Source organism: Leptomonas pyrrhocoris, assembly GCF_001293395.1.
Source record: "Leptomonas pyrrhocoris isolate H10 chromosome Unknown, whole genome shotgun sequence".
Lineage (NCBI taxonomy): Eukaryota > Euglenozoa > Kinetoplastea > Trypanosomatida > Trypanosomatidae > Leptomonas > Leptomonas pyrrhocoris.
In genome coordinates this window covers 319,740-332,986 of record NW_015438359.1, presented here as the reverse complement: position 1 = coordinate 332,986, position 13,247 = coordinate 319,740, and the positions used below count along the sequence as shown (strand labels likewise).

Here is a 13,247-nt window from a genome sequence, read left to right as displayed (position 1 = left end):
GGTAGAGAAGGGAAAGAAAAGCCTTCCTTTCCTTTCCTTTCCACAACGCCACGCAGAGAAATATCACACGAAAGCCCAATGAATTTTCCCTTCTGTGCGAATTCGTGGTTGCGCTCGATGACTGCACCGTACGGCACACACACACACACACACACACACTCCTCCTCTTTGCTTATCCCGATGGGCCCGTACGCGGCAACATCTGCAATAGAAGAGGGAAGAGGAGGAGAAGGAGAAATGAAGTGCACGGCCGCTTTCTTTCGGAATCCTCCAAAAAAACAGAGAGAGAATTTCTATAGGTAAACGTTTAAAGAAGAAAGCAATATAGAAAGGGCTTTTTCAAAGAAGAAACCCCCTCATAGCCGCGTCGCAGCGCTACGGGGTCTACGGAAACAGCCACGAAGCGCGAATGCACACATCATCGCCGTGGGTTCACTCGACAAGCAAGCCACGTCGTTCTCCGTCTTTGGCCGTTCTTTTCGGGTTGCTGTTACTCGTTTCAGAAGCATCAAACTGGTAGACGTGCCCCCTTCTACCCGCTCCCCCCCCCCTTTTCTTCTCCACCCCAGCGTTGCACGACACCTCGGCGGTGACCATATTTCCCCTCCCCTTCTTCGACTCTCCAGTGCACTCACACCGTACGGCATTGGGCACGCACGACACGTAGCGCCTCCTGATGCGCGCGCGCAAAGCGGCGATGCACGGGTACGTCGTCCACGGTCCACAGAACTGCACCCGCAGACGACCGCGCCGTCGCCGTCGCTTGAGCTTCCCTAGCGACGTGTTCCGCTGCTCCGCTGCGGTGCTGTCCTTCCTCGCAGCCCTCGTGGCCAGCCGTGGCGGTTGCGTAGGCGTAGGCGGCGTCCATCAAAGGTGCTCCCGGCGGCGGTGGTGTTCGTGTCGACGCGGGATCCTCGGGAAGGGTGATGGTCGGCATGCGCAGGGCGTGCAGAAGCTGCAGGCGCAACTGCTGGACGTGCTGCACCGTCTCCGCGTGTGCCTCGCGTAAAGACGCGAGCTCTTTCACGGCTGTGTCGCGCTCGCTGACGCGTCTGCTGTGCCTCGCGCTGCACCGCCGCAGCATCGGTGCGGCGTCGTCTTTCTTGCAGCTCGTCCCACAAATAACGCAGGCCATCGCTGCTGCGCGACGCTACCTCCTGTCGTTCAGCTGCCTCCTGCAGCTGTAGTGCACGCAACTCCGCCGTGTACGCCGCGGTCCGCCGCTCGTCCACACACCGCTGCTGCCACTGAAGTACCTCCATCTGACACCGCAGCAGCACCCGCCGTGACGGTCCCTCCAGCACGTGGCACAGTTGCTGACGGGCCTCTTCCTCTGTCGCTTCCACGTCCCGTCGGGCGTCTTCTTCGAAGGAGAGCAGGCAGTTCGTGAGCCAGGCCGCAGCCTCCGACTGCACGGCGGCCAGCCGTTCGAGCGACCCGTCGGAATGCTGCGTGCCCACGGCGTGTTTCGCCGTGTCAGTTGCAGCTCTCTCGTTGTCGCTGTCGAAAGAAGTGGCCTGATCCTTGCGACCTGTCTTCTGCCGAAGCTCCTCCAGCTCTCGCGTGCGCTGCTGCTCCAGTTCCCATCGCGCACGGTGCCCGTCCAGCTCCGCGGCCCACTCCTTCCGCTGGTTCTCGATCCGTGTCTGGTAGTCCTGTAGTTGCTGCCGCAGCACATCGAGTTGGTGCTGCTGCAGCGCTGACGCGCGCGTCTCGTAGCTCTCGAGCTCACGTTGCATCATGGGGAGGGCCACCTCCGCACACTGCGCCGCGGCGAGTCCGCGGAGGCGCTCCTCCGCCAGAAGGGCGTCGCGCTGCTTTTCGGCGGCCTCTCGTGCCGCACGGGTCGTCGTTTCCTCCGTGTCCTCGTCCGTCTGCGTACTGGAGGAAAGCCGCAGGGCCGTCGCACTCGTTGCTGTAGCGAGATCAGCGGATTCCATTGGCGCCGTCGTCGTCGTTTTACCTCCCGCGAGCAGGGCAGCCTGTCGAATATATTCGGCTCTCAGCTCGGCCCTTTCCCGCCCTGCGCGCACCGCCATGTCGTCCTTCCCGCGAGACGTGTTGGCAGGCATGGAAAGGTGAAGCAGCGGTGGCACCTCCGCCCACATCGTGTTGCCGCGCACGGCGTCGAGGAAAACATCTTGTTCTACGAACGGCGTGCTTCGGTGTGCAGGACGGCGTCGATCCGCTGAGGTGAGGGACACACGCCCTCCGTGTCTCTTGTCGTGCGTAGAAGGGAAGTGAAGTACGTGCGTGCGGGCCGCTGCCGCACAGGAGCTACACAACGTCGACGGCTCGGTGGTGGTGCTTGGGGTGCTGCGGCTGTGCGCGGAAGAGGCGGCATAAGGGTGGCGGCAGCAGCTGCAGCTCGATGCGCTGTATGGGTAGTCCGAGCCGTCATCGCTGCTGCGGCTCGTGTCGGTCGGGGTGGTGCCGGCGTCGGAGGCATCATCGTCATTATCCTCCTCTGTGCGGCACGAGCAGCTCGTTGCGCACCCACACGACGACGATGACGATGTCGACGGCAAGACCGCCACATCAGCTGAAGACGCCTTCGTCTTCTTCAATAGCAGAGTTAGGTCCCCTCGTTGGACGCGATCGCCTCCTTTTGTTTTTGGCTCCATTACACGTACTTCTCTCCCCGGCAGCGCCGCTTGCGTGTTGGCCGCCGCTGCTGCTGCAGCTACGCCGATGGCACACAACGACGCCGACGACGATGACGCCGCGGAGCCGTCAGGAAGCACAGAGCTCTCACACGACCACCAGCCGGGGACACCCGCAGGGTTCTGCAACGCTGCCTCCGCGCTACCGCCACGACGCACCTGCTGGGCAGACAGGCGTGGGTGATGCAACTGTTGCTGCACCTGCGCATAGGGGTCAGGAGAGAGCGCCGTGCTCGGTACGAGGGCGGGCTGAGCAGCAGCAGCAGCAGCAGAAGATGCTCTCCCTGCTCCGTGTGTGAGCACCCCAGCGTTGCCGTCTGCGCCGGTGTCCGTTATGACGGCGTTTGCACCCATCGTCGTCGCCGTGCTCCTCCTCTCCGTACCTCTCAACCTGTCAGATGATGCCGAGTAGGAATAGTCCGAATACGTAGCCGAGGAAGACGAGAAAGAGGAATAGATGCGACGTCGCCGAGCAGGTGATACTGGCGGAGGCATGTTCCCTTCTGTGGGGAGTCCTACTGTTTCCTGCCTTCCATCGGTTGCTTTACCGGTGGGCGGCGCATCACGCTTTGCGCTGCCGACAAGGATGCACGTTTGCCCGTCCATCTGCATCGACGTCCTGAAGCGGGCGTTTCCTCGGGGCTGGCCGCTGCCCGACACCGCCGGGGACGCAGCCCAAGAGGAGGAGGAGGAAGAGGAATCGAACGGCATCGCTGAGAAGGACGGCAGACCTCAGAAAAAGGTATGTGTATGTGTATGCTTATGTATTTGTATGGATGACTGAGAGCGTTACAGCGAACAGCAATGGCCCCGTCGAAATAAGATTGAAAGAAAAAATGAAGTGGCTCTATGTGTACTTCTATGCAGCGAGTCCCAAAGATTCTATGAGACAGCGACAACAATGATGTGTCGGTTGGGTTCCAAACTTGTATGCGATAGTCGGAGGAGTACGTGTTAGCGTTGGAGAATAAAAAAGAACTTCACGGATCAATTCATTCAGAGTGGCTTTTCGACCTATCTGCTTGAACACGCAAAAAGGCCTGAGCTGAAACGCCAGAAGAAGAAGAAAAAAACCGCAGTGAATAAGGGAAGAGAAAAGTGCGTCGACGCAGCTGCAATTGAAGATGTCGTTTCTTTTGTTTGAAAAGATGAGCCGCTCGAGGCACGACGCGTTGACGCGCATACGACCTCGCGGTACCATCTTTTCCCTTTCCTTTCACTCTCTCACTATCGAGGTCTGGAGCTCCGCAGAAAGAAAGAATAACACTTAGGAGCAGGCGCCGCGGCACCGCCTACCACAAAAACTCACTTGTATTGCTCGTTATCTCTTTCCTTTCCTTCTTTTTACATAACAGCACATGCGCGACGCGATATCGATGAGTTGCACAGCTCCAAGAAGCCTCGTCTCACACACACACACACACACACACACACACACACACAGAGAAGAAAAGGATTAAATAAATATAATGCAGCATTACACGCCCACTTGGACAAGAAGAAAACACATCGGTGGACGCGGGGTATCACGAAGTTCACACACGAGATACTTGCTCTTGCAAGAGAGGAAAGAGAGGAGGAAGAAAAGAAAAACCACGGCGGAAAGCAACGATGTGCATCTGTCTGAGATGCGGGTATACCATTATTGGCCTACGCCCTTTCCACTGTTCCCTTGTTCTGCAGCACAATCCGTTATCCTTTTTTTTTAGAAAATAAAAGAAAGGGAAAAAGGCGAGTAAGCCGAAACAAAAACGGATAAAACTATTCGATCACTGCCTTTTCTACGCAATGCTAAAGGAATACAAACGGTGATGACACCAGTGCAGCACCACGCAGGGAGTACACTTCAGTTGTTGGTTTTTCTCTTTCTGCTCCGGTCGTAGCTGCTTCCATCACACTTTCGTCTCTCACCAGCTTCCCCATTTAAGGGCTCTTTCTCTTCCCTTCTCTTTCTTTCTCTTGTGTTGTTTGGGAGACTCAAAACAAAACTTTTTCTTTTAGCTTACTGACTTTTGAAAAAGGCACTTCTTCGGTGGAATTAAAAAGAAAGAAAAATGCCTGACAGCGAAGAAAACGGCAACGTGGTTGATTTGTGGCTCCTTCATCCGTTCCACCGCGCCACCGCAAGAGCCACGGCGCGTTGTGCTGCCACTCCGCTAATGAATCGGGGTGGGGAGGAGACCGATACCATGTGTACGTGTAGGGGTGCGTGTATAGGCATGGGTCCGCCCCACCTCCCCTCTCCCCACCTCCTTTCTACGTCACGGAACGCGGCCTCCTATTTGGTCTTTTTGAAGACCGAGGCACGTTCTTCCTTTTCTCTCTTCAGCAGCGCCTACAATCGCGACACGGCTAGCTTGGGAATGTCATTCAAATCCACGTTCCCGCCCGACAGCACCACGCACACACGGCGGTAGTTGTCGAGCGCCGGCGGGCACGACAGCACAGCCGCCACGGCAATCGCCGCATTCGTGTCCACGACCAGCTTGCACCGCTCGTACACGTAGCGGAAGGCGTACTTCATCTCCTCCGGCGTCACGTGAATCACGCCGTCCACGTAGCGGTCAATGTAGCGCGTCGCCAAGTCCGTCAGCGGGGTGCGGATGCCATGCCGGTTGCCCTTCGCGGCGGCCTCGTGGTGCGAGAGGCCGTGGCGCTGCTGCCGCGCCGCCAAGGACTCCCCGCGCTTGAAGTCGGTGTAGTGGTTTGGCGGGTCCGCCAGCTCCGCCGCAAAGACCCCGACGTGCGGCTTCATCCCCTTCACTGCGATCGCCACGCCCGATACGAGAGCACCGCCACCGACAGGAGCCACGACGCAGTCCACCGCGCAGTCGGTCTGCAGCATCAGCTCAATCCCCGCCGTGCCGTGGCCCGTGATGACCGCCTCGTCATCGTATGGGTTGATCACAATCGCGCGGTTCTGCTGCTTACCGGCCGGCCGGTTGAACTCCTCGAGCAGCTTCGCCTCCTCCTCCACACGGCTCTTCAGGTCCGGCTTGCAGTAGTAGAAGTTGCCTTGGTAGTGGTGAATGCTGCGCGTGATGAGCGAGTTCGTGTCCTCGGGGACCACGACGTGCGCCTTGCTCTGGAAGTTGCTCGCTGCACACGCCAGCGCCGCCCCGCCGTTGCCGCTGCTGTGCGTGATGAAGTTGTTGATGCCCAGGTCCGCCTCCTTGGCGCGGATGACGCGGTAGGTCATGCCACGGATGTGGTAGCTGCCGGTGCGCTGCAGGTTCTCGCACTTGAGCATTACGCTCTCGTGGCGGGTCTTGCCGCGCAGGGCGTTGCTGGCGATCATCGGGGTCTCGTAGACGTAGCCGTCCAGCGCCTTGCGGGCGGACATTATCTCACCAACAGTCGGCATTTCCTTTTTCTATTATTATTACTATTATTATTCTGTTTGAATTCCTCGGGGGCGGTGTTTTCTTACTTACTTACTTACTATATATATATATGAGTGGAATTCTGAGGAGCAATGCGCGGCGCACGCAGAAGGGGAGAGGAGAACCAAATAGGAAAAGAAAAGAAGGCAGTACAGAGGCGATGGACGAGAAAAGTACCAGTGGCAATAGCAGAAGTAATATCTAGTAAGGGGACGTAAGCACTCGGCGGTGTTGCGGAAAGCAAAGAGCGCAAGGGAGGCGGGGAGAGATGAGTACGGTGAAGAGAGAGAGTAAGCGTTAGAGTTCCTTGCGGAGGCGCCAAAACACGCCGCCAGCAACAAGGGTGCACTCACCACCCGCCTCGTGATGCCCTTTTTTTTTAGTTGTCGTGGTGGTAGCTGCAAGCATAGCCGCACGTAGACGACGAGCAGAGGAGTCAGCTACTTGGTTGGTTTGGGGGGGGGGGGGGTGAATGTGTGGGAGGGGCGGACTGCAAGCTCATGCCATAACGCGGTAATGGAATGCTGGAAAGATCCACGCGTGTCGTATACTCTCCCTCCCCTCCTTGTCCTCCCTCTTCACCCCCTTCGTCCGCCCTCTGGTTTGGCCCATCGCAGCTCCCTTCTCCTTTGGCAAATCAATATATATATATATTTTTATATATTTATAACGATTCAAAGCCATCCAACACTTCACACCCGCACACACACACAGATACGCAACAGGAAGAAAAAAGGAAACACGGAGCACGACGCGCCGACCGCGTCACTGGTCGTTGGCTCGCGTTGGGTGAAGAGAACAACAAACAGAAAAGAAAGGCCAATAGCCTTGGGGGTGCCGCCCCTGCATCGAGGACGCCGCTACAGCTCCTCCAGCACCGACGCCGCCTGCCGACGCGCGACTTCGACTCGCATCGCGTCAATCGAACTCTCCAAAGCTGTCCGCCACGACAGCAGCTGCGCCACGTCGCCGTCGTGCCCGAAGCTGCCGCGTGTCTGGCCGTCCCGCAGCAGCGAGGCCATAAATGCCTCCTGCTGTGCGTGCCCGTGACTGCTGCTATTGCTGCCGCCGCCACCGCTGGCGTGGAAAAGAAGCGGACTCGATGCGGCCGTCTTTGCCGCGACGCTGGCGTGGGTGGGATGGTGCGCCGTGGCCGATGCGGCCGAGGCGCCCAAGTTCAATAAGCCAGCCTGCGCGTTGACGGTGGTGCTCGCAGCGGCATGAGTAGAAGTGGAGAAGGGTATGGAAGCTGATGGGGCACGAGAGGCGGCCGTCGTGTGGCTGCTGCGCAGGGCGGCGATACCGGTGTCGGTGCTGCGCAAGGTGCACAGCGGGTAGGCGCGCGACAAATGCGCGGGGGACGACATCAGCATCTCGTCCACCACCGCTGCATTAGACGACGAGAAAAGTTGGTGTTGCGGCGGCGGCCCTCCTTGTGCACTGCCATCACCCACGCCGACGTGCGTCTGCTCTTCGCCGTTGCTATCCGGCTGCTGCAGCGCCGACGTCCCCCAGAGCGGCTCGTCCTTCACGCAGGAGGCAGATGTCGCCGCCGACTTCGTGCTGCTCTGGTGTTGGTGCTGATTACAGAAGGCGGCGATGCCACGACGCACATCCGTCCACACTGCCGCCCCGAGCTCATCTGCGCGTGGCAGCAGCAAATCGAAGAAGACGCTGTGTGCTGTAGCAGACGGCAGCCGCATCAGTAGCGCGGCCAGGTCATACTCGAGTGCCGTCACCCACGCCATGTTGCTACTGTTCTTGGCCAACGAGAAGGGTGGATCGACGGTGGGTACCCCCTTCGATGCGCTGCCTTTGTCGTCGTCGTCGTTGTCGTTGCTGCGGCGGCGGCTCGACGCGTGAGGCTCCTCTTCCACACGCGCATCGTTTTCTGCGTCGCCGCCGTCGGACAGCAGTGGCACCAGCGCGCACAGCTGCGTGGGCGAGCGAAACAAGTCCTTGCGGGTCTGCCGCAGCGACGCGGACAGCCAGCCGTCCTCCTCCGCGCTGCGGGCAACGCTGCTGAGGTAGGCGGCGGTGTACGCCGTGTCGCGCTCGATGCCGTTCCCGTAGTCCACCACGTTGGGCCAGGCGGAGATGCCGCCCGGGTGACCCAAAATTTGCGCCTCGACGTTGCTTAGCGGCAGCACAAAGTTGCTGGGCTGCCCGGCTGCGGATGATGCGTGGAGGTGGAGGGAGAGCTGGCGGCGCAGCGTAGCGCGAAGACGAGCCTCCAGTCTGCTCGCTGCCTCCAGAACTCGTTGAACACGGGGCTGAGAAATCGCTCTCGTCATCGGCGCAGAGCTGGCGCCGTCGGCCGCGGCACAGTCGCTTGTCGTGTCACTCCTCGGTGTATCGCCATCGGCATCACAGAACACGTCCAATGGGATAACCAGCTCATCGTACTGCTCCGTCACGACCGGCTCCGCCACCATCGTGTAGCCTAGCAGCTCCGGTCGCGGGCCCTGCGTGCGCGGATCCCGTGCAGGCGGGATGGCGGCTGGGTAGCGGGGGCGGTGGCTGAAGCGCAGCAAATGCTGAAGCACCACGGCGTTGCTGCCGTGCCCGACGTGCACCTCAACAAACTGCTTCTTCCCCACGGCAGGTGCAGAAGCTCCTGTCGTCGTCGCCGTCGCGCTGCCAGGAGTACCACCACGTCCGCCCAACGCTGAAGGTGAAGAGGCGGCCGATCCAAAGCGACGCGGACGACGGCCCGGGCCACGACGGGCAGCCGGCGGCGGCGAGGAAGGGAGAGCACCGACGGTGCGCAACAACGGTGAGGTCGCTGCTCGAGAGGTGCACCCCACGTTTCCTTCCAGAAGGGCGTCGGGGTCCACCTCTGCCGCTCCGCCAGTGGGGCTGAGGCTGTTGCTGTTGCTGTGGTTGCCGTTGGAAGGGGTCATTCGATGGGAGAGCGTACCCATCGCGTCCTGCGAGGTCGCATTCGGCGTTGCACTGCCACTGCGCGACGGCGAAGAGGACGCCGACGGATTGGATGGCGGCAGTTCCGGTTGGGCGGGGAATGATGTCGGGGCGGAGTCGATGGCAGTGGCAGCCGCAGCGACGGCGCTCGTACGGTTCTCCTCACTCGCGTCTCGACTCACCGCGCCACCGAGTATGACGTCATTCGAGCGCCTGCTCTCTCCGACAGCTCCACTTCGCCGAGTGGTGGCCTCCGGTCCTCCTTCGTCGGTGGAGGCGCCTGCGGAGTTCGCCGTCCTCTTCCCGTCCGTGGCATCCTCCTCCTCTTCCGCCTCTTCTTCGCTCGTGCTGCCTTCGCTCGCGGAGGAGACGTCGCAGGACTCAAGGTGCGGGGGCAAATACGGGCCACGATAGTACGTCATGCGCGCCCCGCTGTTGGAGTTGATGTCGAGCAGACTGTCGTATTGCAGTTGGTCGCGCAGATCGGCCAGCGGACGCGCGGGCGTCGGCGGCATCGATCCCGCAGTCGTCGGCAGAGGTGTCGCCAAGGCAGTCCACAGACTGTTCGGATCGCGCGCCCCGCCTCCCATGAAGGTGGAGACAGGGTCCTGCGGCTTCGTACCGCGCCCGTCTGCGGTCTGCATCACCGTTCGTCCGTTGTAGCCGCAGTAGTACTGGAGAAGTTGGCGCCGCGTCCGCTTCGCGGCGCGGGTGTGGGCGGGGAGCTTCAGATGTACGTGGATGGAAACAATGAACTCCCCCCACCCCACCTCGCTTAACTCAAATGGAGCGGACGCGACGGTGCGCACGCACGGCACGAAGCTCTCATCCAATACGAAGACCACCTTCTCAATGAAGTCGGATAAGTAGTCGTTCGGACTCGCGACGGAGGTGCTGAAGGTCGAGGTCTGCGACTCGCTCATGCCCGGCGCACTCCCCTTTGACAGTGGCGCGGGTTGCGTGACCGTGGAGGGCGAGGCAGGCGGAGAGGATGACGAGCTGGGATTCGGATTGGCGACCTCCTCCGGGTGTCCGTTCCACAACCCACGCACGTAGACGGTCCACTGGTGACTCTTGTCTTTGCTCTCCGGGTTGACGAGCTGCACGCACCCGCCGACGACGAGCGGGACAACGAGCGATTGATTTGCGTAGCACCAGTACCGCGGTGTCGACGTCGCGTGATCAGCTTTGTGATTATGGTGGTGGTGGTGGGGGCGAAGGAGTAAGGGGGAACGGCCGCCCTCCTCCTCCTCGTCGTCGTCGTCGTCCACTTCATGCTTCACGGGCAAGTTCTCGCTCTTCAACCTTTGGCGCTGTTTTATGGCGAGCTGATCGCTGTCGTTAGCGGCTTCGCTGTTGCTGCAATAAGCCTTCCACGGAGAGACACGGTATAGACGTATGCCGGGCAGCAGCCACGGTGCGTACGGGTGGCTCAGCAGCAGTGAAGGGGTGCGATGCGCACCGGCGCGCCACCCCGCCACCGTGCGCAACGCCTCGGTGCTCAACACCTGCAAATCCGCCACATCTGCCGGGGCTGCTGTGGGTGCGGGTGACGCTCCAACAGCAGTGACGACAGCTGCAGCACGTGAAGAAACCTCTTGGAGCAGCGCCGACAGCGAAGTTTGCACCTGCGGGAATTCAGAGAAGGCAGTCGGGGCGGTGTTCCACGCGTATCGCGACAACGCCGGCGTCACAGGACCATCCTGGCCGGCAGCGGCCTCAGCGGCGGCAGGAGCAGGCGAAAACAACGATGGCGTTGGATAGAAGACGTTGTACGTCAGCCGCACCCGCCGCCGTGGCGTCCGCAAGGCCAGCTCTTCCTCCTCGTGTAGACGCTGCCGCCTTTGCTGCTGCTCCAGCGACGCCAGGTTTTGCGCGCGCAGCGAGTACGCCGAGAGCTCGGGCCTTCCTTCGGATGGCCTCGACCAATCGTCCACCGCACCTCCCGCGACGGCCTTTGCGGCGCCCACAGTAGGCGGCGTAGAATGTGGAGACGCGCTGCTTGAACGCGACGGCCGACCAGCCCGTCCGCCCATCGCGCCATCCGCGACGTCACCCGCAGCAGCAGCGGCAGTGGCGGCGAGCGATGACGAGGAGGGCGAGCGGCTGCGCTTCGACGTCGCCTCCACAACGCTTCCTCCTGCTGCAGCGGCGGCGGCTGCACGTCGTCCGCCACGTGTTGTGCCCGCAGACACGCCGATCTCCTCCAACCCGGTCACCGTGACGACGCTCTCCTTGTCTGCTGCCGTCATAGACGGTGCGGCCGCGTCCGCTTTACGCTGCGCTGTGGCGTGGGCCTCCGCAATGACGTCTACGCGACGTCGCCGACCACCACGGCGTGGCTTCACCTCCTCCGCTGCTGGCGCATCCGAGGTGGCACCTCGCCGCGTCCGTCGCGCGGATTTCTCGGTGGGTTGCGAGGTCGTCCCGACACCACCAGCTGAAGACGCCGCAGCGGCAGCGGCGGCCGCGACGGCAGCCGCAAACGCCAACTGCTGACTCTTCGGGGGTCGCCCGCGCTTTCGTTTAATAGGTAGGCCGTCGGGTGTAAAAAGCAGCGGAGTGGCGGCGGCGCGGCGGGTGCGCCGAGGCGGCTGGGCGGAGGCAGTGGGAGCACCCCCAGCCGAGCTCACCGGCGCAACGGAAGGAAGCGAAGACGCGGACGGCGCGGAGGCAGGCGGCCGACCCCCGCGGCCGGCACCCCGGCCACGACCCCGGCCACGACCGCGCCCGGGCAAAGCAGTTGACGATCCTGCTGCTGTACCGCGTCCACCACGTCGTGCGCGCGTCGTCGTCGTCGTCGTCGTCGTCGCTGTACTGGCGGTGGTCGACCTGGAGAACGAGCCGTCGCTCGCCTCCTCCTCGTCTACGACCTCCTCTTCTTCGCTTTCCGTGTCGCTCGCACCTTCCTCGTCCTCGCCGCTGCTTTCGGCTGCGTCGTCTTCGTCATCGCTGTCCTCGCTGCTGTCCTCCTGCCCCGCCACGCCATCCTCGTCATCGCCCTCCTCTTCTTCGACGCTGCTCGTACCATCCTCTACCCCACTTCCCTCGTCCTCGGCATCCCGGTCCGCGTGGCTACCGTTCGCGTCGGTGCCGTCCTCCTCGTCACCGCCATCGTTGCTGTGGCGGCTGCTCTTGCCTCCGCGAGGAAGTCGCGCCCTCGCGGCAGCGCCGCCGCGGCCACGACCACCACCAGCACCAGCGGCTCCGCGTCCCCCTCTCCCACGTCCTCTACCTCGTCCTCTGCCACGGCTGCTGCTGCTGCTGCTGTGGTGGGGGTTGCTGTGGCTGCCACGGCCGCTGCTCTTCTCTGTCACGATGAGAGACGCAGGAGCCGCAGAAGCCAGCGTGGGCAGGGCAATTTGATTTCCAGTCGTGTCCACGCAGTCGTAGTCCCGCGCGAGTACGCGTGGCGTCAGCGAGGCGGCAGCGACGGCGGCCGGGGAGGCAGCTGCCGCTACGATGGCGGCGGAGAGCAAATCGGCGACGGTGGCGTGCGGGGCGGCGTGCAGCGTGACGTGTGAGGCGCGACCACCGAGGTGTAGCTCGATGCTCGTGGAACTGCCTTCGCTGGACGTCGTCGCCGCCCTTTCCATGTCTCAGGCGTGCGGAGAGGAAGAGAAAGGACTGAATTCAAGAAAACCAAGGATGAAGTCGCTCAGCGCAGAGGGTGTTGAACACCGCAAATGGGGAAAAGAAGGGCGCAGCGAGTTCAGTCGAGTAGTTGTGCCGTCTTCGAAAGAGAGAGGAGAACCCCTCAAGAATTAAAAAAAAAGCGTACTGGAAACAGAGAGGCTGCGCAGTCCCCCCGCCCCACTCCCCAACCCGCTTCTTGGTTGCGGAGGAGGCTATTGTTCTTATTCTTTTGGGGGGAAAAAAATGCTGTCGCTCGACGGTGTGAGACTCTTCCCTGCACAGTGCAGACACACAAAACGATGCGTAAGTGAAGGATGGAGGGGAGAGAAGGAGAAGGAGGGGGGCGGCAAACCCGTGAAGCGACGCTGCAGCACCTCGGCAGTCTCAGTGAGCTACGCGTACACGCACTGGAAGAGAAGGTCCGTGTAAAAGGCCGGATAAGATATGCAAAGGAGGACGCTCCATCCGAAGCGAGAAAACAATAATAATAATAAATTGATCCGTGAAAGAAAGGAGGGGCGAAAGAAGAGAGGGAGGCGGAGGTGAAACGGAAAAGCCGCAAAACGAGACTTGAATTCCCTCTCCGCTTTTGTGAAGGCGTTCACTGGGATGGGAAATGCTCCGTCGGGCCGCTCGGGCATGG

At 61.3% G+C, this 13,247-nt stretch overlaps 3 protein-coding genes across 5 annotated transcripts; all 3 read right to left on the bottom strand.

Moving 5' to 3' along the window:
• Positions 1-773: 773 nt before the first annotated feature.
• ABB37_01940 (hypothetical protein) lies at positions 774-3,710 on the bottom strand (the record flags this gene model as incomplete). The annotated part of the gene is made up of 1 exon (XM_015798645.1): positions 774-3,710. The coding sequence occupies exon 1, from the start codon at positions 3,372-3,374 to the stop codon at positions 774-776; it is 2,601 nt and encodes an 866-aa protein (XP_015662123.1). The 5' UTR covers positions 3,375-3,710.
• A 1,288-nt stretch (positions 3,711-4,998) lies between these two features.
• On the bottom strand, positions 4,999-6,269 carry ABB37_01939 (putative serine-threonine dehydratase; the record flags this gene model as incomplete). Of its 3 annotated transcripts, none has more annotated exons than XM_015798642.1 (1): positions 4,999-6,269. In XM_015798642.1, the coding sequence occupies exon 1, from the start codon at positions 6,025-6,027 to the stop codon at positions 4,999-5,001; it is 1,029 nt and encodes a 342-aa protein (XP_015662120.1). In that variant the 5' UTR covers positions 6,028-6,269. The 3 variants fall into 3 exon arrangements, with proteins under 3 accessions (XP_015662120.1, XP_015662121.1, XP_015662122.1); XM_015798643.1 differs by having other exon boundaries at positions 4,999-6,249; XM_015798644.1 differs by having other exon boundaries at positions 4,999-6,130.
• Positions 6,270-6,906: 637 nt separating this feature from the next.
• On the bottom strand, positions 6,907-13,013 carry ABB37_01938 (hypothetical protein; the record flags this gene model as incomplete). Its single annotated transcript, XM_015798641.1, has 1 exon — positions 6,907-13,013. Exon 1 carries the CDS (start codon positions 12,562-12,564, stop codon positions 6,907-6,909), a length of 5,658 nt encoding a protein of 1,885 aa, XP_015662119.1. The 5' UTR covers positions 12,565-13,013.
• Between the last annotated feature and the right edge of the window lie 234 nt (positions 13,014-13,247).